Consider the following 21123-nt stretch of genomic DNA (forward strand, 5'->3'; position numbering starts at 1 on the left):
GGCTACATAAATAAGATGACAGTTGGAATATCACTTGAAATCTTTGAAGCAGCACTGTAGTACCATATAAATTCTAGAGACTGTTACAATTTTTCACAATCTAGATATTCTCATTCCAAACTCGATGCCAAGTGTCCTCTGAACTTCAATGGGAAAAGGCAGGTATACTGGTGACGAGGCAACCCAATATCTCCAATACACCTCTTAAAAAAGGGCTATAGAAGTTTGGATAATGATCATACTGTAATAAAACAAACTGCTCTCATTGTTAACTTCTTTAACTTTTTTTTTTTTTTTTTTTTTTTGAGATAGAGTCTCACTCTGTCGCCCAAGCTGGAGTGCAGTGGCACGATCTTGGCTCACTGCAACCTCCGCCTCCCGGGTTCAAGTGATTCTCCTGCCTCAGCCTCCCGAGTAGCTGGGATTATAAGCACCCACCACTACGCCCAATTAATTTTTGCATTTTCAGTAGAGATGGGGTTTCACCATCTTGGCCAGGCTGGTCTTGAACTCCTGGCCTCGTGATTCACCTGCCTCGGCCTACCAAAGTGCTGGGATTACAGGCGTGAGCCACCATGCCCAGCCTCACTGTTAACTTCTTAAGATCTCAGACTGCCAGTGGTCATAATGGCCTTGAGAGCATCTCCAGACAGTCTCTAGGACTTTGTTGCTGATGAAAAAGGGAGGAGAGAGGCGGAGGAGGTTGCAGTGAGCTGAGATGGTGCCATTGCATTCCAGCCTGGCGACAGAGAGAGATTGCGTCTCAAAAACAAAAAAAAAAAAGAAAAGAAAAGGGGAGGAGATGGGATGGTTGTAATGTTTATGAGAAGACAGATTTGTGAAGTTATCAAGCCAAATTTGGAGGGAAGTAACATGAGGTATAGACGCTCTATCCATAGTGGATGTTAAAATTAATAGCCACTGGCAGAGCAGCAGAGATTGAAAGGAGGAGGAAGCATGAGGGGGCTTCTGAGGTTCTAATAAAATATTTTTGATCTAGGTGTTGGTTATACAGGCTATTGACTTTGTGAAAATTCAGTAAGTTATATAATTACAATTTATATACTTTTCTGTACATGTACTATATTTCTTTTTTTTTTTTTGAGACAGAGTCTGGCTCTGTCGCCCATTCTGGAGTGCAGTGGCGCGATCTCGGCTCACTGCAAGCTCCGCCTCCCGGGTTCACGCCATTCTCCTGCCTCAGCCTCCCGAGTAGCTGGGACTACAGGTGCCCGCCACATGTTTTGTATTTTGTAGTAGAGACGGGGTTTCACCGTGTTAGCCAGGATGGTCTCGATCTCCTGACCTCGTGATCCACCCGCCTCGGCCTCCCAAAGTGCTGGGATTACAGGCGTGAGCCACCGCGCCCGGCCCACTATATTTCAATAAATGTATTAGAAATAGTACTTCATGAAAGTACTTCCTTTAAAAAGAATAATAAGACTCCTAGTAGATACTTTCTTTAAATCACTTCCCTCTAGGATGACATTTTTTTCTAAACTGTTTGATGTCATTTATGAATTATGTGAATTTTTCTTTCTCACTTATTAATTGAAGTATAACATACAGTGATGTGCATTAAAGTCATAACAACAAAATGACTTTTAGGCTGGGTGCGGTGCTCATATCTGTAATCCCAGCACTTTGGGAGGCTGAAGCAAGAGAATTGCTTGAGTCTGGGAGGCAGACATTGCAGTGAGCTGAGATTGCACCATTGCATTCCAGCCTGGGCATCAGAGCGAGACTATGTCTCAAAAGAAAAAAAAAAAAAAACAAGATGACTTATTACAGATGTAAAATCAGGATACAGACCATTTCCAGCACCCCATAAAGTTCTATGTCCCTTTCCAATCCACATCATTCCTTCAAAGGAGGTAAACTCTATCCTGAGTTCTATCATCGTCAAACAGTTTTGCCTCTTCTTGAATTATACAGTATGTAATTTTGTGTATGACTGTTTTTGTTGTTGTTGGATATGTTTGTGGGATTCACTCACATTGCTGTGTAATTGTCAGTTTACTTTTTTTTTTTTTTTGAGACAGACTCTCGCTCTGTCACTCAGGCTGGAGTGCAATGGCACAATCTTGGCTCACTGAAACCTCGGCCTCCTGGGTTCAAGCAATTCTCCTATCTCAGCCTCCCGAGTAGCTGGGATTACAGGCACACGCCACCACACCTAGCTAATTTTTGTATTTTTGGTAGAGATGGGGTTTCACCATGTTGGCCAGGCTGGTCTCGAACTCCTGGCCTCAAGTGATTCCACCGCCTTGGCCTCCCAAAGTGCTGGGATTACAGGCATGAGCCACCGTGCCCAGCTGATTTTTGGCTATTAAGAATATAATTGCTCGCCAGGACACGGTGGCTCACTCCTATAACCCCAGCACTTTGGGAGGCCGAAGCGGGCAGATCACCCGAGGTCAGGAGTTCAAGACAAACGTGGTGAAACCCCATCTCTACTAAAAGTACAAAATGAGCTGGGCGTGGTGGCATGCACCTGTAGTCCCAGCTACTTGGGAGGCTAAGGCAGGAGAATCGCTCAAACCCAGGAGGCAGAGGTTGCAGTGAGCCAAGATCAGGCCATTGCACTCCAGCCTGGGCGACAGAGCAAGACTCTGTCTCAAAAAAATAAATAAATAAATAAATAAAATAAATAAAAAAGAATACAATTGCTATGAACATTCTAACATACTTCTTTTGGTGGACATATGCACTAATTTCTCTTCTATATAGACTTATAAATGGAATTGCTGGGAAAAAGAATAGGTATAATTTACAGAAATCTTCTAAATATCATTCCTTTAAATACAATCAGTCCTCCTATAACACATACTTTTTTTTTTCTTGAGACAGTCTCACTCTGTTGCCCAGGCTGGGGTGCAGTGGAGCAATCACAGCTCACTGCAGCCTTGACTTCCAGTGCTTAAGTGATCCTCCCACCTCATCCTCTCAAGTAGCTGGAACTACAGGCATGTTCCACCACGCCCAGGTAATTTACGGATTTTAAGTGGAGATGGGGTTTCTTTCTCCATGTTGCCCAGGCTGGTCTTGAATTTCTGAGCTCAAGTGATTCTACCATCTTGGTGTCCTGAGTAGTTAGGACACACTATTTATATAATTAATGAATCAAAGCTTTATCAATTAACATTTGAGATGACCCTTGGTACAGAATTTACCTTCTCCTTCAGTGGTGGGGAACAGGGACTAGAGGAAGGGCTATCAGGTGGGGATGAGTCTACCTCCACGGGCTCTTCTTCTTTGATTTTGATGTCTGGTGTGGAAGGTAGAGACATGTCAAGGGGCCCAGCAGCAGCCTGTTGTGAAAGAAAAATGAACAGAGTTTAACCCTGTGATTCCTTTCAGGTTGAATCTATACCTTCCCATTTCCAAGATAAGGGAATATGCTTCTAAGAAGTTCAGCTCTTGTTCAAAGCACTGAACTGCATGTCAAATAAATGTGGGCCCCTTATGTTTGTTTTGTTTTGTTTTTTGAGGCGTAGTTTCGATCTTTTTTTTTTTTTTTTTGAGATGGAGTTTTGCTCTTGTTGTCCAGGCTGGAGTGCAATGGCACAATCTCAGCTCACCACAACCTCCACCTCCTGGGTTCAAGTGATTCTCCTGCCTCAGCCTCCCCAGCAGCTGGGATTACAGCCATGCCACCACGCCCGGCTAATTTTGTATTTTTAGTAGAGGTGGGGTTTTTCCATGATGGTCAGGCTGGTCTCGAACTCCCAACCTCAAGTGATCCGCCCGCCTCGGCCTCCCAAAGTGCTGGGATTACAGGCGTGAGCCACCACGCCTGGCCTGTAGTTTCGATCTTGTTGCCCAGGCTAGAGTGCAATGGGCATGATCTTAGCTCACTGCAACCTCCACCTCCCGAGTTCAAGCGATTCTCCCACCTCAGCCTCCCGAGTAGCTGGGATTACAGGTGTGAGCTACCACGCCTGGCCAAGAAATGTGGGCCCCTTATGTTTTATGTACAATTCTGGCCAAATCATTTTGTTGGTAATTCTCAGGGCTTCTGTTTCCCCAACTATAAGATGAAGATAATACCTGCTTCACCAATGGTAAGCAAATATTTATAAAGACCTGAAAAAAAAGATGTCATTTAAATCCATGCAAATATTATAATATTTTTCAGGAAATAAAAATGATTCCTGAATCTGCTGGCCACTGGAGAGCTGTGAACACTTTCTCTGCCAACAAGGATGACTAGATTACCCAATTATCAAAGGCAAACAAAGACAAACTGGCTATTCGAGTACTGCAAACCAGATAGGAAAGGTATTTTCTGGGAAACTCACCATGCTTGATGGTGATCTCATCCCAAAATCTGCTACTGGATGTATCAGGCAGATAAGGGTTTTGGGGTAACAAAGAAAAGAAAGGCTGATCATCTGATTGGTGAAATAAATGAGTCTTAGGAGCAAGACTGGAGAAAACCAGGAAGGAAAGAGAGCACTTTCCTGGCAGTGATGCAATCACCTCACAGAACTGTGGAGCTGTAAATGGCCTTGTAGGGAACAATAAACCATCTGAGATAATGGCCTTGACACTGTACCAAGACAGGAGCATTGGCATTGCAGTTCAGTTTCATAACAAAGTGGATCCTTTGTTCTATCTATTCCATATTCCAGGCTTCTTGGTGAAGCAACTGCTTGTTTCAAGATCTTCCCTTGCCACCTTAACCCTCAGAAACCTTCTTGATAGCTAGCTGAGTAAATTAAAGACAATGTGGTATCTACTACATTAGAGATGGTAGTAGTGGTTCTTTTTCCCCAGTCTGAGGAGGGTGAGCAACAGCAAAGGTGGCTTCATTTCTGCCTCATTTTTTCTACATTGCTAAGATGTCAGGTCCAATTTAGCTAATTCTGAGATCTCTTAAGTCAGAGATTAGTGGGAAGGAGAAGGCTCTAAGTAAATACAACCATAGATTTGAAATCCTCTAGGGCATCTCCTAGCAAAGCTGTGGTTCAGGAAAGTTCTGCTTCTGGAGACTCTTCCACCAAGCCTGTACTTCTCATTAAGGGGAAGTAGGCTGGGCGTGGTGGCTCAAGCCTGTAATCCCAGCACTTTGGGAGGCCGAGACGGGCGGATCACAAGGTCAGGAGATCGAGACCATCCTGGCTAACACGGTGAAACCCCGTCTCTACTAAAAAATACAAAAAACTAGCCGGGCGAGGTGCCGGGCGCCTGTGGTCCCAGCTACTCCGGAGGCTGAGGCAGGAGAATGGCGTAAACCTGGGAAGCGGAGCTTGCAGTGAGCTGAGATCCGGCCACTGCACTCCAGCCTGGGCGACAGAGCCAGACTCAGTCTCAAAAAAAAAAAAAAAAAAAAAAAAAAGGGGAAGTAAAGACCACTCCTGTACAGGCCGGAGGAAACACCAAGGAATGCCCAGTGAGGAAAGGGCTGACTAACTATGAACTAGTCTCCCGGAAGTGTCAACTGAGCTAAAATGGCAATGAAAAAGACTTGAAGCTTTTTATGGGATGCTAATTTTCTTGAATTTGCCTACAATAAATTGGGTATAAAATCCCTCATAGGCCAAGCGTGGTGGCTCATGCCTGTAATCTCAACACTTTGGGAGGTCAAGGTGGGAGGATCACCTGAGGCCAGAAATTCTAGATCAGCCTGGGCAACATAGCAAAACCCTCTTGCCAGGTGTGGTGGCTCATACCTGTAATCTTAGCACTTTGGGAATTCGAGGTGCGAGGATAGCTTGAGCCCAGGAGTTTGAGACCAGCCTGGGCAACATAGTGAGACCCTGTTTCTATGAAATAAATTAGTCAGGCATGGTGGTATGTGCCTGTAGTCCCACCTACTTGGGAGGCTGAGGTGAGAGAACTGCTTAAGCTCAAGAGGTGGAGGCTGCAGTGAGCCATGATTCTACCACTGCACTCTAGCCTAGGAGACAGAGCAAGATCCTGTCAATGAATGAATGAAAAAGAATGATGAGAAGACTGTGGCTACTTCTGCCATTTGAAAGTAGAACTATAAGACCAGGTATGGTGGCTCACGCTTGTGATCTCAGCACCTTAGGAAGCTGAGACTGGTGGATCTCTTGAGCCCTGGAGTTCAAGACCAGTGTGGGCAACAATGCAAAACCTTGTCTCTAAAAATAAATACAAAAATTAGCTGGGTGTGGTGGTGCCTGTAGTCCCAGTTACTCCAGGAACTGAGGTGGGAGGATCATTTGAGCCTGGGAGTTTGAGGTTGCAAGCACCACTGCACTCTAACCTGGGCAACAGAGTGAGGCTCTGTCTCAAAAAAAAAAAGAGAAAAAAGAGGCCAGGCGCAGTGGCTCATGCTTGTAATCCCAGCACTTTGGGAGGCTGAGGTGGGTGGATCATGAGGTCAAGAGTTCAAGACCAGCCAGGCCAACATGGTGAAACCCTGTCTCTACTAAAAATACAAAAATTAGCCAGGTATGGTGGCACGGACCTGTAGTCCCAGCTACTTAGGAGGCTGAGGCAGGATAATCACTTGAACTCAGGAGGCAGAGGTTGCAGTGAGCCATCACGATTGCGCCACTGCACTCCCCCTGGATGACAGAGGCAGACTCCGTCTCAAAAAGAAGAAAAAAAGAAAGAAAAAGTAGAACTACAAATATATGCTACTGAGTTTCCCCGCTGTATTAATTTATTTAAAGACACGGTCTGGGCCAGGCGCGGTGGCTCATGCCTGTAATCCCAGCACTTTAGGAGGCTGAGGTGGACAGATTGCTTGAGCTCAGGAGTTGGAGACCAGCCTGGGCAATATGGCAAAATCCCAACTCTACTAAAAATACAAAAAAATTAGCCAGGCGTAGTGGCATGCATCTGTAATCCCAGGTACTTGGGAGGCTGAGGCAGGAGAATCGCTTGAACCTGTGAGGTGGAAGTTGCAGAGCCGAGACTGCGCCACTGCACTCCAGCTGGAGTAACAGAGGGAGACTCTGTTTCAAAAAATAAAAAAATAAAATAAAATAAAATAAAGACAGGGTGTTGTTTCACTGCCTAGGCTGGAGTGCAGTGGTTCAATCATGGCTAACTGCAGCCTTGACCTCCCTAGGCTCAGCCTCCCAAGTAGCCGGGATCATAGGTGTGTGCTACCACACTCAGCTGGTTTTTAAATTTTTTGTAGAGATAGGTCTCACCATGCTGCCCAGGCTGGTGTCGAACTCCTGAGTTCCAGCAATCCTCCTGTTGTGGCCTCCCTAAGCACTGGGATCACAGGTATGAACCACCATGCCTCGTGCAGCCCACTTTCTGTTAGTTTGAGGGAGACAGCATAAAAAGAAACTCATAGAAATCCATGGAACTTGGAAATAACTCCAGTGATAAAGACACTATCTTGCTTTCTTACCACTTAAACTGGATGGAAAAGTCATGTGTAACTATCTAGATTTACCTGTTATGCCCTCTTAGAAGGAAAGAGCTCCCGGGGAACTTCTTCTTAAATACAGGGAAAAATAAAAGCAGTTCCAGCTATTCTATATTCTGATAGGATCCCATGCCTCACTATACCATGCAATTGTGAGGTTAATGTGTTTATATATATGTTTTGGGATAGAGATATTGGAATCTTTTATGATTCCAGAAAATCAGGAACACAGATTTGATTTTAAAAATAGTGATCGCCAGGCGCGGTGGCTCACGCCTGTAATCCCAGCACTTTGGGAGGCCGAGGCGGGTGGATCACGAGGTCAGGAGATCGAGACCATCCTGGCTAACACGGTGAAACCCCGTCTCGGCCGGGCGCGGTGGCTCAAGCCTGTAATCCCAGCACTTTGGGAGGCCGAGGCGGGCGGATCACAAGGTCAGGAGATCGAGACCACAGTGAAACCCCGTCTCTACTAAAAAAATACAAAAAATTAGCCGGGCGCAGTGGCGGGCGCCTGTAGTCCCAGCTACTCAGGAGGCTGAGGCAGGAGAATGGCGGGAACCCGGGAGGCGGAGCTTGCAGTGAGCCGAGATCGCGCCACTGCACTCCAGCCTGGGCAACAGCATGAGACTCCGTCTCAAAAAAAAAAAAAAGAAACCCCGTCTCTACTGAAAATACAAAAAATTAGCTGGGCGTGGTGGCAGGCGCCTGTAGTCCCAGCTACTCGGGAGTCTGAGGCAGGAGAATGGTGTGAACCCAGGAGGTGGAGCTTGGGGTAAGCCGAGATCGCGCTACTGCACTCCAGCCTGGGCGACAGAGCAAGACTCCGTCTCAAAAAAATAAAATAAAGTAGTGACCAATAACCTAGAATTCTAATTCTAAAGTAAAATTTGATCTTTGCATTTTTCTTTTTCCTCCAAGCCCCTTATTCCATGGGAACTATCTCCCTTCAACTCTGCTTCTTCGAGTATTTCCTCTGGTCTTCCAAACTAAGGGATTCTCTAGGGATCTGGACTATATAAAGGCTAAAATCAGAGAATCATAGTGCCTCAGAATTAGAAGGGATTCCAGCATTTTAATCCCTTCTACAATATCTCTACTAAGTGGCCTACATATAATTGAACATGTTTTGTGAGAGCTTCCACCTAGTGGTCCTACTTCTACCTTTGGGCCACATGGAATAAATGTAACCCCTCTTTTAATGAATACTCTTGAAGACTGCAATTTGTTCACACTGAATCTCTTTTCCAACCAAAATTTCCTCAATTTCTTTCTTTCTTTGTTTTTGAGACAAAGTCTCACTCTGTCGCCCAGGCTGGAGTGCAGTGGCACGATCTCGACTCACTGCAACCTCCGCCTCCCGGGTTCAAGCAATTCTCCTGTCTCAGCCCCCTGAGTAGCTGTGATTACAGGCGTGTGCCACCATGCCTGGATAAATTTTGTATTTTTAGTAGAGACGGGGTTTCACCATGTTGGTCAGGCTGGTCTTGAACTCCTGACCTTGTGATCCGCTTGCCTTAGTCTCCCAAAGTGCTGGGATTACGGCCATGAGCCACTGCGCTGGCCCATTTGTTTTTTTAAGAGATAGGGTCTCCAGACCAGGCGCAGTGGCTCACACCTGTAATCCCAGCCCTTTGGGAGGCCAAGGTGGGCAGATCATGAGGTCAGGAGATTGAGACCATCCTGGCTAATACGGTGAAACCCCGTCTCTACTAAAAATACAAAAAAATTATCTGGGTGTGGTGGTGGGTTCCCACAGTCCCAGCTACTCGAGAGGCTGAGGCAGGAGAATGGCGTGAACCTGGGAGGTGGACCTTGCAGTGAGCTGAGATCGCGCCACTGCACTCCAGCCTGGGCAACAAAGCAAGACTCTGTCTCAAAAAAAAAAAAAAAAAAAAATTTATATATACACACACACACACACACATAGGGTCTCACTCTGTCACCCAGGCTGGAGCACAGTAGTGCAATCATAGCTCACCGCAGCCTTGATCTCCTGGGTTCAAGCAGTCTTCCTGCTTTAGTCTCCCAAGTAGCTAGGACTACAGGCATGCACCACCATGCCTGATGAATCTTTAAAACTGTTTTTGTAAACATGGAGGTCCTGCTATTGCCAAGGCTGGTCTTGAACTCCTGAAACTCTGGCCTCCCAAAGTGCTGGGATTACAGGCATGAGCCAATGTACTTGGCCACTCGATTTCTTTAAAAGTTCCTAAAGTGACATAGTTTCTAGTTCTTTCACCGTCCTGGTTGATCTCCTTTGAAAGACAGTGAGAACATCCTTATCTTTAATACTTTGAATAATAGTAGAAAGCTACTTAAACGCAAAAACCACATATACTGAAACAAAGAAGAGTGGAAATTTGATAAACGTTTATTGACTTGCTGATTCAAAAAAACAGTGCAGCTGAGAAGTCTGATCAGCTCAGGAAAGAGTGGGATTTGGCAACGAATATGTTATCTAACAAAATCTGAGTAATTTATCACCTTTTAACATCTTCAACATATTTATAATATAAATATTTTTTAAAAAACAGATTATTAAACTAATACTCCCCTGGAAGAACAAGAGGACTAATTTTCGGTGACAACAGACTTGTGCTGATCCATCATCTGGAACTCCTAAAGACCTGAATGGCTGACTGGGATTAGTGACTACTATCTGGTTTTACTCTACTAAGCCCATGATTTTGTGTTTTAACCAATTAAGAACATTATCCAAAGCACAATGAAAATAGCCTAGGTCTGAATACCACCAGTTTTTTGGCAACAGTCCTGCTTCTTGCCTTTTTCTCATCCTCATCTGCAGCTTTCTTGAATTCATGTTCAAAGGAGCTAGCTAGTTCATTGAAGAGTCCCACCTCCTCACAGTTCTTCAGGAATCTAGTTGGAGTAGGAGTTTGATCTGTAGACATGAAAGAAAAGGAAACTGTTTTAATTTTGATCTGAAATTAAAACTTGATATTAAATAGTATATAGATAATGCATTTGTACTTTTTGATTTGGAGATAGAGTCTTTGTGTTAGGGCAAATTTGCTTTAATGGAACTCTAGTAGGTGAAGGCTGGTGCTAGGCCACCAGAGGGTGTCTGTGTTGTGTTGCCTCAAAGCCAGCAGGGGGAAGACAGAACAGCGTTTTGTTGTGTGACTATCCATGTACCCACTTTTCTCTCAGTGCTAGTTTTACCTCGTTTACCTCCAACCAAACCAAACTACCCACACAGGTGACACAGTTTTGTGAAACCTCTAGATTTGAAAACTAAGTATAGTTAAGCAATGTTTTCTTTTGTAAACTTACTCCCTGCTAGCTAGGTCTGAAGTGAGCAGAAAAAGCAGATGGATGTTAAAATCTGATGAGAAGAAACTGAGGATCAGATGGTTGAGTTTGCTGACTAAAGCTACCAAGTAAGAAATAGTGCCTTGTCTTTCAGTGGTCACTGAGGTAATAATGGTCTGTTACCTTCTGAAGGATTCCAGGCAAATCTAGGGGCTGAGGAGTAAGACAGCAAGATCATGAGCTGGAGAAGGAAACTGCAAACAATAGACCTAATTTCACAGAGACCTAGGCCCAGAGCAAGTTCCCGAAACCAGGATATTTGGATTTAGTTTTGCCAGCCAAAATATGCCCACAGGGGCTGCACGAATCTCTCCTCAACACTGTGCCTCTGCCCTTGGGAAGAGAAAGGCTCTTGGTAAACCATTGGAACTTTTTAAGCAACCTGAATTTTACATTTGAGCTTCTCCCTCCCAATCCTGCTTCTTTAGACCTGAATCTTGTTCACGGATCCTAACTCTATTACGATGGCTTTCCTTGGCATGCTACTTCAGGGATTCATCTTATACCCTAAACCACTAGAATGAATGACAAAAATAGAGAACAATGTTTAAATGATACTTTAAGGAGTGAGACCTGGGGTTAAAATCACCCTTTCTTGGCCGGGCGCAGTGGCTCACGCCTGTAATCCCAGTACTTTGGGAGGCTGAGACGGGTGTATCACTTGACGTCAGGTGTTTGAGACCAGCCTGGCCAACATGGTGAAACTCCGTCTCTACAAAAAATACAAAAATTAGGTGGGCATGGTGGCAGGCTCCTGTAGTCCCAGCTACTCAGGAGGCCGAGGCAGGAGAATCCCTTGAACCCAGGAGGTGGAGGCTGCAGTGAGCCGAGATTACTGCCACTGCACTCCAGCCTGGGCAACAGAGTGAGACTCTGTCTCAAAACAAACAAACAAACAAAATACAAAAAAAAAAACCACACCCCTTCCAGCCTGATCAGTTGAAAATAGTATAGTGGGACTTTCCATGGAAACAGCACAGGGGTCAGGCGCGGTGGCTCACGCCTGTAATCCCAGCACTTTGGGAGGCCGAGGCGGGCGGATCACAAGGTCAGGAGATCGAGACCACGGTGAAACCCTGTCTCTACTAAAAATACAAAAAATTAGCCGGGCGTGGTGGCGGGCGCCTGTAGTCCCAGCTACTCGGGAGACTGAGGCAGGAGAATGGCGTGAACCAGGGAGGCAGAGCTTGTGGTGAGCCAAGATCCCTCCACTGCACTCCAGCCTGGGTGACAGAGCGAGACTCCGTCTCAAAAAAAAAAAAAAAAAAAAAAAAAAAAAAAAAAAAAGGAAATAGCACGATTTTTATAAAAAATTTAAACAAAACCTCTTCTGAATCAGAGTGTTTGGAAAAGTTACCACTACTTCTCAAAATAGTTTTAAAAGGTTCTCTGGCAGCTTTGGTTGGCTAATGATAAAGCCACTTTCCCTCCATCCCTGGGTGAGTAGAAGTAATATCATCCTTTATGCTTAGAGAGTACTTTAATAAGGGCATACCCAAAATCACAACTCAAGTGGAACAGGAGGGGGCAGCTAAGGGCATGGCTACGGCAGAGGAGGGACTTTCAGACCTTTGATATGAGGCTCAAACAAACTTCTCCTGCGCCCTGCTGTTCAGGCTCATTTCTGGTTTTTTAAAGGCTCCCCTGTGTCAAATCTAATTCCTCACTTTGCAGGTGGCCTCTAACTTTCAAATGGCTCTGGTTTGTGAACAAACAGACTGAAAATGTATCAGAGAACCCTGAACCTGCTCTAACTAATCCTAAAAAAAAATCAGTAAGTTTTTGTTTTGTTTTGTTTTGACACAGAGTTTCCCTCTTGATGCCCAGGCTGGAGTGCAATGGCGCTATCTCAGCTCACTGCAACCTCCGCCTCACCGCAACCTCTGCCTCCCGGGTTCAAGGGATCCTCCTGACCCAGCTTCCCGAGTAGCTGAGATTACAGGCACGCACCACTATGCCCAGCTAATTTTGTATTTTTAGTAGAGACGGGGTTTCTCCATGTTGGTCAGGCTGGTCTCGAACTCTCGACCTCAGGTGATCCACTTGCCTCAGCCTCCCAAAGTGCTGGGATTACAGGCATGAGCCACCGCGCCTAGCCAAAAAAATCAGTAAGTTTTTACTGAATACTTTCTATATGTTTTGGTGCTACATGCATACACTTGTGTATATGTTTGGGGGAGGGAAGGGATAGGAATATAGGAGTATTGCTCAGATTTAAGAGATGGCTCTTAGGCTGGGGGCAGTGGCTAAGGCCTGCAATCCCGGCACTTTGGAAGGCCAAGGCAGGTAGATCCCCTCTTGAGCTCAGGAGTTCAAGACCAGCCTGGGCAACATGGTGAAACTCCATCTCTACAAAAAATACAAAAATCGGCTTGGTGCGGTGGCTCACACCTGGTTCAAGACCAGCCTGGGCAACATGGTGAAACTCCATCTCTACAAAAAATACAAAAATCGGCTTGGTGTGGTGGATCACACTATAGCGTAATCCCAACGCTATAGGAGGCCAAGGCGAGTGGATCACCTGAGGTTGGGAGTTTGAGACCAACCTGACCGACATGGAGAAACCCTGTCTCTACTAACACCACAAAATTAGCCAGGCATGGTGGTGCATGCCTATAATCCCGGCTACTTGGGAGGGTGAGGCAGGAGAATTGCTTAAACCTGGGAGGCAGATGTTGCGGTGAGCCGAGATTGCACCACTGAACTCCAGCTTGGGCAACAAGAGTGAAACTCCGTCTCAAAACAAAAAAAAAGAAAAAAGAAAAAAAAAACACAACAAAAATTAACCAGTGTGGTGGTGCATGCCTGTGATCCTAGTTTTTTCAGAGACTGGCTTAAGCCTGGGAGGCAGAGGTTGCAGTAAGCCAAGATTGTGCCACTGCAGTCCACCATAGTGACAGAACCAGAACCTGCCTTAAAAAAAAAAAAAAAAGAGAGAAAAAAGAAAACATGGCTTTTGGCTGTAGAAAATTAAGATGATGTTTTCTTTTCTTTCCCAGGCTGGAGTGCAGTGGTGTGATCTTGGCTCACTGCAACCTCCACCTCCCCATGTTCATGTGATTCTCCTGACTCAGCCTCCCAAGTAGCTGGGATTACAGGTGCATGCCACCATGCCCAGCCAATTTTTTGTATTTTTAGTAGAGACAGGGTTTCACCACATTGGCCAGGCTGGTCTCAAATTCCTGACCTCATGTGATCCACCTGCCTCGGCCTCCCAAAGTGCTGGGATTACAGGCATGAGCCACCGCACCCGGCCTCTTTTTCTTTTTTTGAGACAAGATCTCACTTTGCCACCCAGGTTGGAGAGCAGTGGCACGATCTCGGCTCACTGCAGCCTCCGCCTCCCAGGCTCAAGTGATCCTCCCACCACAGCCTCCTGAGTAGCTGGGACTACAGGTATGCGCCATCATGCCTAACTAATTTTTGTATTTTTTGTAGAGATGGGGTTTCACTATGTTGCCCAGGCTGGCTTTTTTTTTTTTTTTTTTTTTTGAGACAGAGTCTTGCTTTGTTGCCCAGGCTGGAGTGCAGTGGCGTGATCTCCGTTCACTGCAAGCTCCGCCTCCCAGGTTCACGCCATTCTCCTGCCTCAGCCTCCTGAGTAGCTGGGACTACAGGTACCTGCCCCATGCCTGGCTAATTTTTTGTATTTTTAGTAGAGACAGGATTTCACTGTGTTAGCCATGATGGTCTCAATCTCCTGACCTCATGATCCACCTGCCTCGGCCTCCCACAGTGCTGGGATTACAGGCGTGAGCCACCGCACCCAGCCTTCTTTTTTTTTTATGGAGACAGAGTCTCAGACTGTCACCTAGTCTAGATGCAGTGGTACAATTTTGGCTCACTGCAACCTCTGCCTCCCGGGATCAAGTGATTCTCCTGCCTCAGCCTCCCAAGTATCTGGGATTACAGGTGTGCACCACCAGGCCCGGCTAATTTTTGTATTTTTAGTAGAGATGGGGTTTTATCATGTTGACCAGGATGGTCTTGAACTCCTGACCTCAAGTGATCCGCCCACCTCAGCCTCCCAAAGTGCTGGGATTACAGGTGTGAGCCACCATACTTGCCCATTTTCTTTTTTTCTTTTAAGAGACAGTCTTGCTCTGTCATCCAGGAGTGCAATGGCATGATCATAACTCACTGAAACCTTGAACTCCTGGGCTCAAGCAATCTTTCTGTCTCAGCCTCCCAAGTAGCTAGGACTACAGGTGTGCACCACCATGCTCGGCTAATTTTATGTATGTATATATGATATATTTATTTTTAGATACAGAGTCTCACTCTGTTACCCAGGCTGGAGTGCAGTGGTATGATCATAGCTATGTATGTATGTATGTATGTATGTATTTTTATTTTTTTTTTTTATTTTTTATTTTTTTTTTGAGACAGAGTCTCGCTCTGTTGCCCAGGCTGGAGTGCAGTGGCGCAATCTCGGCTCACTACAAGCTCCGCCTCCCGGGTTCACGCCATTCTCCGGCCTCAGCCTCCCGAGTAGCTGGGACTACAGGCGCCCGCCACTGCGCCCGGCTAATTTTTTCTATTTTTAGTAGAGACAGGGTTTCACCATGGTCTCGATCTCCTGACCTTGTGATCCGCCCGCCTCGGCCTTCCAAAGTGCTGGGATTACAGGCGTGAGCCACCACGCCCGGCCGTATGTATGTATTTTTAAATACAGGGTCTCACTCTGTCGTCACCCAGGCTGAAGGCAGTGGCACAATCATAGCTCACTGCAGCCTTGAACTCCTGAATGCAAGTGATCTCCTACCTCAGCCTCCTGAGTAGCTGGGAGTACAGGCAAGTGCCACCATGCCTAGCTATGTTTTTTTGGTAGAGAGGGGGCCTCATTGTGTTGCCCAGGATGCTCTCTGACTCCTGGCCTCAAGCAATCCTCCTGCCTCTGCCTCCCCAAATGCTGGGATTGCAGGCGTGAGCCACTGTGCCTAGCCTGAGGCTAATTTTTAAAAGTTTTCGTTAAGATGGATCTCATGTTGCCCAGGGCTGGCCTTGAACTCCTGGCCTCAAGCAATCCTCTTACCTGTGCCTCCCAAAGCACTGGGATTACAGGTGTGAGCCACTGTGTCACTAGGCCCCAGAGAACGTTTTCTTTTTTCTTCTTTCTTTATTCTTTTTTAGAAACAAGGTCTCCATTTGTCACCCAGGTTGGAATGCAGTGGCATGATCATAGCTCACTGTAACCTTGAACTCCTGGGTTCAAGTGATTCTCCTGCCTCAGACTCCCAAGTAGCTGGGACTACATGCACATGCCACCACACCTGGCTAATTTTAAATTTTTTTTATAGAGATGGGATCTTGCTATGTTGCCCAGGCTGGCCTCTAACTCCTGGGCTCAAGTGATCCTCCCACCTGGGCCTCTCAAAGTACTGGGATTATAGGTGTCAGCCACAGTGCTCAGTTGAGAATGCTTTCTAGTTGAGGAAATAAAACTAATATATGTGGAAAGCACCATAGTGTACAAAAATAAGTACTCGGCTGGGCATGGTGGCTCACGCCTCCCTGCACTTTGGAAGGCTGAGGCAAGAGGGCTGCCTGAGGCGAGGAGTTCAAGACCAACTTGGGGAACAAAGCTAGAACCTATCTTTACAAAAAATAAAATAATTAGCTGGGTGTGGTGGTGCACATCTGTAGTCCCAGCTACTGGGGAGGGTGAAGTGGGAAGATGGCTTGAGTCCAAGAGTTTGAGGCTGCAGGGAGCTATGATTGTGCCACTGCACTCCAGCTTGAGCAACAGAGTCTCTGTCTCCAAAAAATACCCACCAAAATGGCCGGGCACGGTGGCTCATGCCTGTAATCCCAGCACCCTGGGAGGCTGAGGCGGGCAGATCATGAGGTCAGAAGATCAAGACCATCCTGGCTAACACAGTGAAACCCCGTCTCTACTAAAAATACAGAAAAATTAGCTGGGAGGGGTGGCGGACACCTGTAGTCCCAGCTACTCGGGAGGTTGAGGCAGAAGAATGGCATGAACCTGGGAAGCGGAGCTTGCAGTGAGCCGAGATCACACCACTACACTCGAGCCTGAGCGACAGAGCGAGACTCCGTCTCAAAAAAAAAGAAAAAAAAATACCCCCCAAAACAAAAAAACAAATTAAAACTTGGGTGAATGCCATGGTGCTAGGTTATGAAGAGCCTGAAAATCCAGGTATAAATGGCCCTTTCTTTCTTTCTTTTCTTTTCTTTTTTTTTGAGACAGAATTTTGCTCTTCTTGCCCAGGCTGGAGTACAATGGCACAATCTCAGCTCACTGCAACCTCTGCCTCCTGAATTCAAGCGATTCTCCTTCTTCGGCCTCCCAAGTATCTGGGATTACAACAGGCGTGCACCACCATGCCTGGTTAATTTTGTATTTTTTTGTTTTTGTTTTTTTGAGATGGAGTCTTGCTCTGTTGTCCAGGCTGGAGTGCAGTGGTGTGATCTCAGCTTACTGCAACCTTTGCCTCCTGGGTTCAAGCGATACTCCTGCCTCAGCCTGCCGAGTAGCTAGGACTACAGGTGCCTGCCACCACATCTGGCTAATTTTTGTATTTTTAGTAGAGACGGGGTTTCACTATGTTGGCCAGGCTTGTCTCGAACTCCTGATCTTGTGATCTGCCTGCCTCAGCTTCCCAAAGTGCTGGAATTATGGGCGTGATCCACCATGCCCACCTAATTTTATATTTTTAGTAGAGATGGGGTTTCACCATGTTAGTCAGACTGGTCTCGAACTCCTGACCTCAGGTGATCCACTTGCGTCAGCCTTCTAAAGTGCTGAAATTACAGGTGTGAGCCACCACGTCCAGGCTTAAGTAGGTTTAAAGAGAAAAGGGCCCAGGGCGGTGGCTCACGCCTGTTATCCCAGCACTTTGGGAGGCCGAGGCAGGTGGATCATTCGAGGTCAGGAGTTCAAGACCAGCCTGGCCAACATGGTGAAACCCCATCTCTATTAAAAATACAAAAATTAGCCGAGCGGTAGTGGCATGCGCTTATAATCCCAGCTACTCAGGAGACAGAGGCAGGAGAATTGCTTGAGCCTGGGAAGGGGAGGTTGCAGTGAGCCAAGATCACACCACTGTACCCTAGTCTGGGCGACAGAGTGAGACCCCCATCTCAATAAATAAATAAATAAATAAATAAATATAAATAAAGAGAAAATAGGAAAATAATGATAGATTTTTGACTTGACTAGAAGAGTAGAATTTGACTGGCTTTTCAATAGTATATATGCAACATGGATTAGAATGAGAGACCAATCGGCCGGGCGCGGTGGCTCACGCCTGTAATCCCAGCACTTTGGGAGGCCGAGGCAGGCGAATCACAAGGTCAGGAGATCGAGACCACGGTGAAACCCTGTCTCTACTAAAAATACAAAAAATGAGCCGGGCGAGGTGGTGGGCGCCTGTAGTCCCAGCTACTCGGGAGGCTGGGGCAGGAGAATGGCGTGAACCCAGGAGGCGGAGCTTGCAGTGAGCCAGGATCGCGCCACTGCACTCCAGCTTGGGCGACAGAGCAAGACGCCGTCTCAAAAAAAAAAAAAAAAAAGAATGAGAGACTAATCAAGGAGGCCAGCTAGGAGACTTTAGAGGAATCCAAGCATAAAGAAGGTGATGGTAGGGAGAATAGGAAGGAATAGAATAGAAAGAATTTGAAGAATAAAACAACTCAAGATTTTGAGATACTAATGAATAACAAAGGAGAAGGAGCTGGTTTAGGAGACAAGGAGGTTAAGTTCAGTCACTGACATAAAGACTTGAAAGACAGCCAAGTAAAAATGTTCACATAAGGGGTTGGGATACATATGACACACCAGGTCTTAAGTGGAGATGTGAGAATTACCAGCATAGATATATGATAGCTGAAGTCATGTGCAACAAGATAAGCATTCCAGAACTGAAAGCAAATAGTAACAGGAGAACACGTTTTCTCCTTGAGACTATCCTGGAGCGACTTCTCTTACCACCCCTGGAGACTTGGTGTAGACCCTTCCACCCATTTGGAATAACCTCTCCAACTTTATAACCTTGCCCCAAATTTACCTCTCAAATAAACTTCTTCTGATTAATTCTACTTAACATTAGCTCATTTAGTATTCATATTGTTTGTAGTATTCACTTATACTTGTCTGTAAATACAATTTTTTTTATGAATATATGCCCTGAATTAATTATGTCTTACCTATATGTATACCCTATCCACTATTCCCTAAGATTTCCCCCAGGTTTCCCTTTTGTTTTTAGAGACAGGGTCTTGCTTTGTGGTCTAGGCCAGAGTGCAGTAGCATGGTCATAGCACACTATAACCTCAAACTCCTGGGCTCAAGCAATCTTCCCACCTCAGCCTCCCAAGTAGATAGGACTATAGCCATGTATCATCACATTTAGCTAATTTTTAAACATGTTTTGTAGAGACAAGGTCTCTCTATGTTGCTCAGGCTGGTCTCGAACTCCCAGTCTCAGGCAGTCCTCCTGCCTTGGCCTCCCAAAGCATTGGGATTACACGCATGAGCCACCACACCTGACCTTCCCCCAGGTTTTCTTAAGGATCATTGATGACAGTGTTCCCATTTATGTCCTTTTCCTAAGGATTACAAATCTACAAGCTCCTAGCAAACGTGCCTGGTGTATATAGTAGACATGAAATAAATATCTGCTGAATTAAGGAGGAATAGGAGGCCTGTAAAGGCAAGTGGCAAGTCCCTTTTATCATGTATAGAAGTATGATGAGGAACTTCTGTCTCTCTTTCTCCATGTCTATGGTAGCATTTTGGCCAGTAATACTTAGAGAAACTCTGTCTTATCTGAGTTATTAACTAATGTAATAACCACCAACTAAATACCCTAGGAATTAAATATTGAGTTAAGCTTGCTTAGATTGAGGTAAATCAGAACCTCTCATAGATCAAAAGAAAAAGCTCACTTTGGTTTGTATGTCTGTCTGGCTGAAAATGGTACAGCAGAATTGCTGCCTGGTTTGAGAGCAGTTGCTAAGAGGACTCCCTTGAGAATGGCATATACAAGCAAGACAGTATCTAAAACAACTGCTGAGAGGTTCCAGGTCACCCAAATTGGCTTAGAAAAGTCCCACTGACTAAATGTCTTGTTTGAGCTTTGGAAATGTGCCCTCAGTGGTGTCTGGGTTCACAAGGGAAGTTGAATTTATGAACTGACAATCTGCCTGCTGGAGGAAAGCTGACACCCAGTGGAAGAGAAGCAACCAGGCTAGGTTGGCTTTTTTTTGCATTCTTTTGTTCACCCCTTTGCTGTGGGTAGGGAAAATGTCAAAGGCATCTTTTGTCTGTAAATCTTTCAAAGTCTTAATAAACAGAAAGTAAGACGGTAATAGACTGAAAAAAACTGAGAGGAAACCTCAACACACCTACCCTCAAAAACCACAGAACACAATCTTGTTATTAAAAACAGAGTGGAGGGTACAATAGAAACTTGGGAGCTTTTAGTGTTCCTTTTTCCTGATTAAATGTAGATCACATAAGGGCTCTTAATGGGAGAAAGGGAGTACAGCTCCCAGTACATCTGGTCTCTGGTATTAATCTTAACTGCCTGGTGATATCAAGGCACGTGGCTTTTGGGGCAGCAAATACCTGCAATGATGACTGAGTCAGTTCGGGCTGGGCCAAATTTCAATGTCATCTCATGCTTGTGTTTATGAACTGCCAGGTGGTCCTCGTTTGTAAATCTCTGAAACGAAACAGAAATGGAGATGTGAAAAAACAAAAACCTGATTCAGTGCCCTTTTAAAATGTCCTACCAAACATCTTGCAATGAGATTGGTCCCTGGAAAGAAGAACTGAAGAGGGAGGAAGCACTGGAAGAGGAGAAAAGATGGAGAAAAAAGGATGCTGGAGGGCAGGGAGAAGAGGAGAGGGGGAAGACCACACCACCAACTGCTCTGTAATATCAGGTCCAAACAACAGAAGTGGACAGATTGTTGGTGAAGTGGGGTCCAAATAGGAGGCTCCAAATGAAAAAAACATTAAGGCAAACTCGTATTGAACAAAGGGAAACAATTTTTAATAATAATAATAAAGAGAAAAGGGAAGGGCTGGGCACTAGTTGGCCATCACAAAAACAGGAAATTGAGAATGAAGCCCTCCATGGTAGGGCTGAATTGGACTCTTTTATGAGGGGGCTAACAGGGAGATAAATTATGCAGGATTAGGAGAACCATTTAACTTCTTGGCCCCTACAGTGCTGCAGCAGGCGCCTGCATGGCTATTTGGCTCAGAGTTTTAATGAGCCAGGATGGAGCTGTAGAGGACCAAGGCCCAATGGCCAGTAATGGCACATACCAGCCCCATCGGCCAAATGCTGTCTCCCCTCATCGGGCAGCCCGCCTGGGCTCCATCAGCCATAAAAAGGCCAGTACAATGCTGATGACTATATAATGGTAGAATAAAAATGCCAGCAAAAAATATT

The 21123-nt window shown here is 45.6% G+C and overlaps 1 protein-coding gene across 7 annotated transcripts in view; it reads right to left on the reverse strand.

Moving 5' to 3' along the window:
- LOC700403 (cyclic AMP-dependent transcription factor ATF-7) overlaps positions 1-21123 on the reverse strand; it is a 129743-nt gene that overhangs the window by 29814 nt on the left and 78806 nt on the right. For all 7 annotated transcript variants that reach the window (XR_013401143.1, XR_013401144.1, XM_077954397.1 and 4 more), the window contains 3 exons: positions 20289-20385; positions 10147-10265; positions 3174-3311 (listed from right to left, as the gene is read on the reverse strand). Coding sequence is in view for 5 of the 7 variants with exons in the window: in XM_077954397.1 (XP_077810523.1) it covers positions 3174-3311; positions 10147-10265; positions 20289-20385 (354 nt within the window). In the remaining 2 variants the exon portion in view is untranslated. The remainder of the gene's footprint in view (positions 1-3173; positions 3312-10146; positions 10266-20288; positions 20386-21123) is intronic.

Source organism: Macaca mulatta, chromosome 11 (genome assembly GCF_049350105.2).
Source record: "Macaca mulatta isolate MMU2019108-1 chromosome 11, T2T-MMU8v2.0, whole genome shotgun sequence".
Taxonomy (NCBI): Eukaryota; Metazoa; Chordata; class Mammalia; order Primates; family Cercopithecidae; genus Macaca; species Macaca mulatta.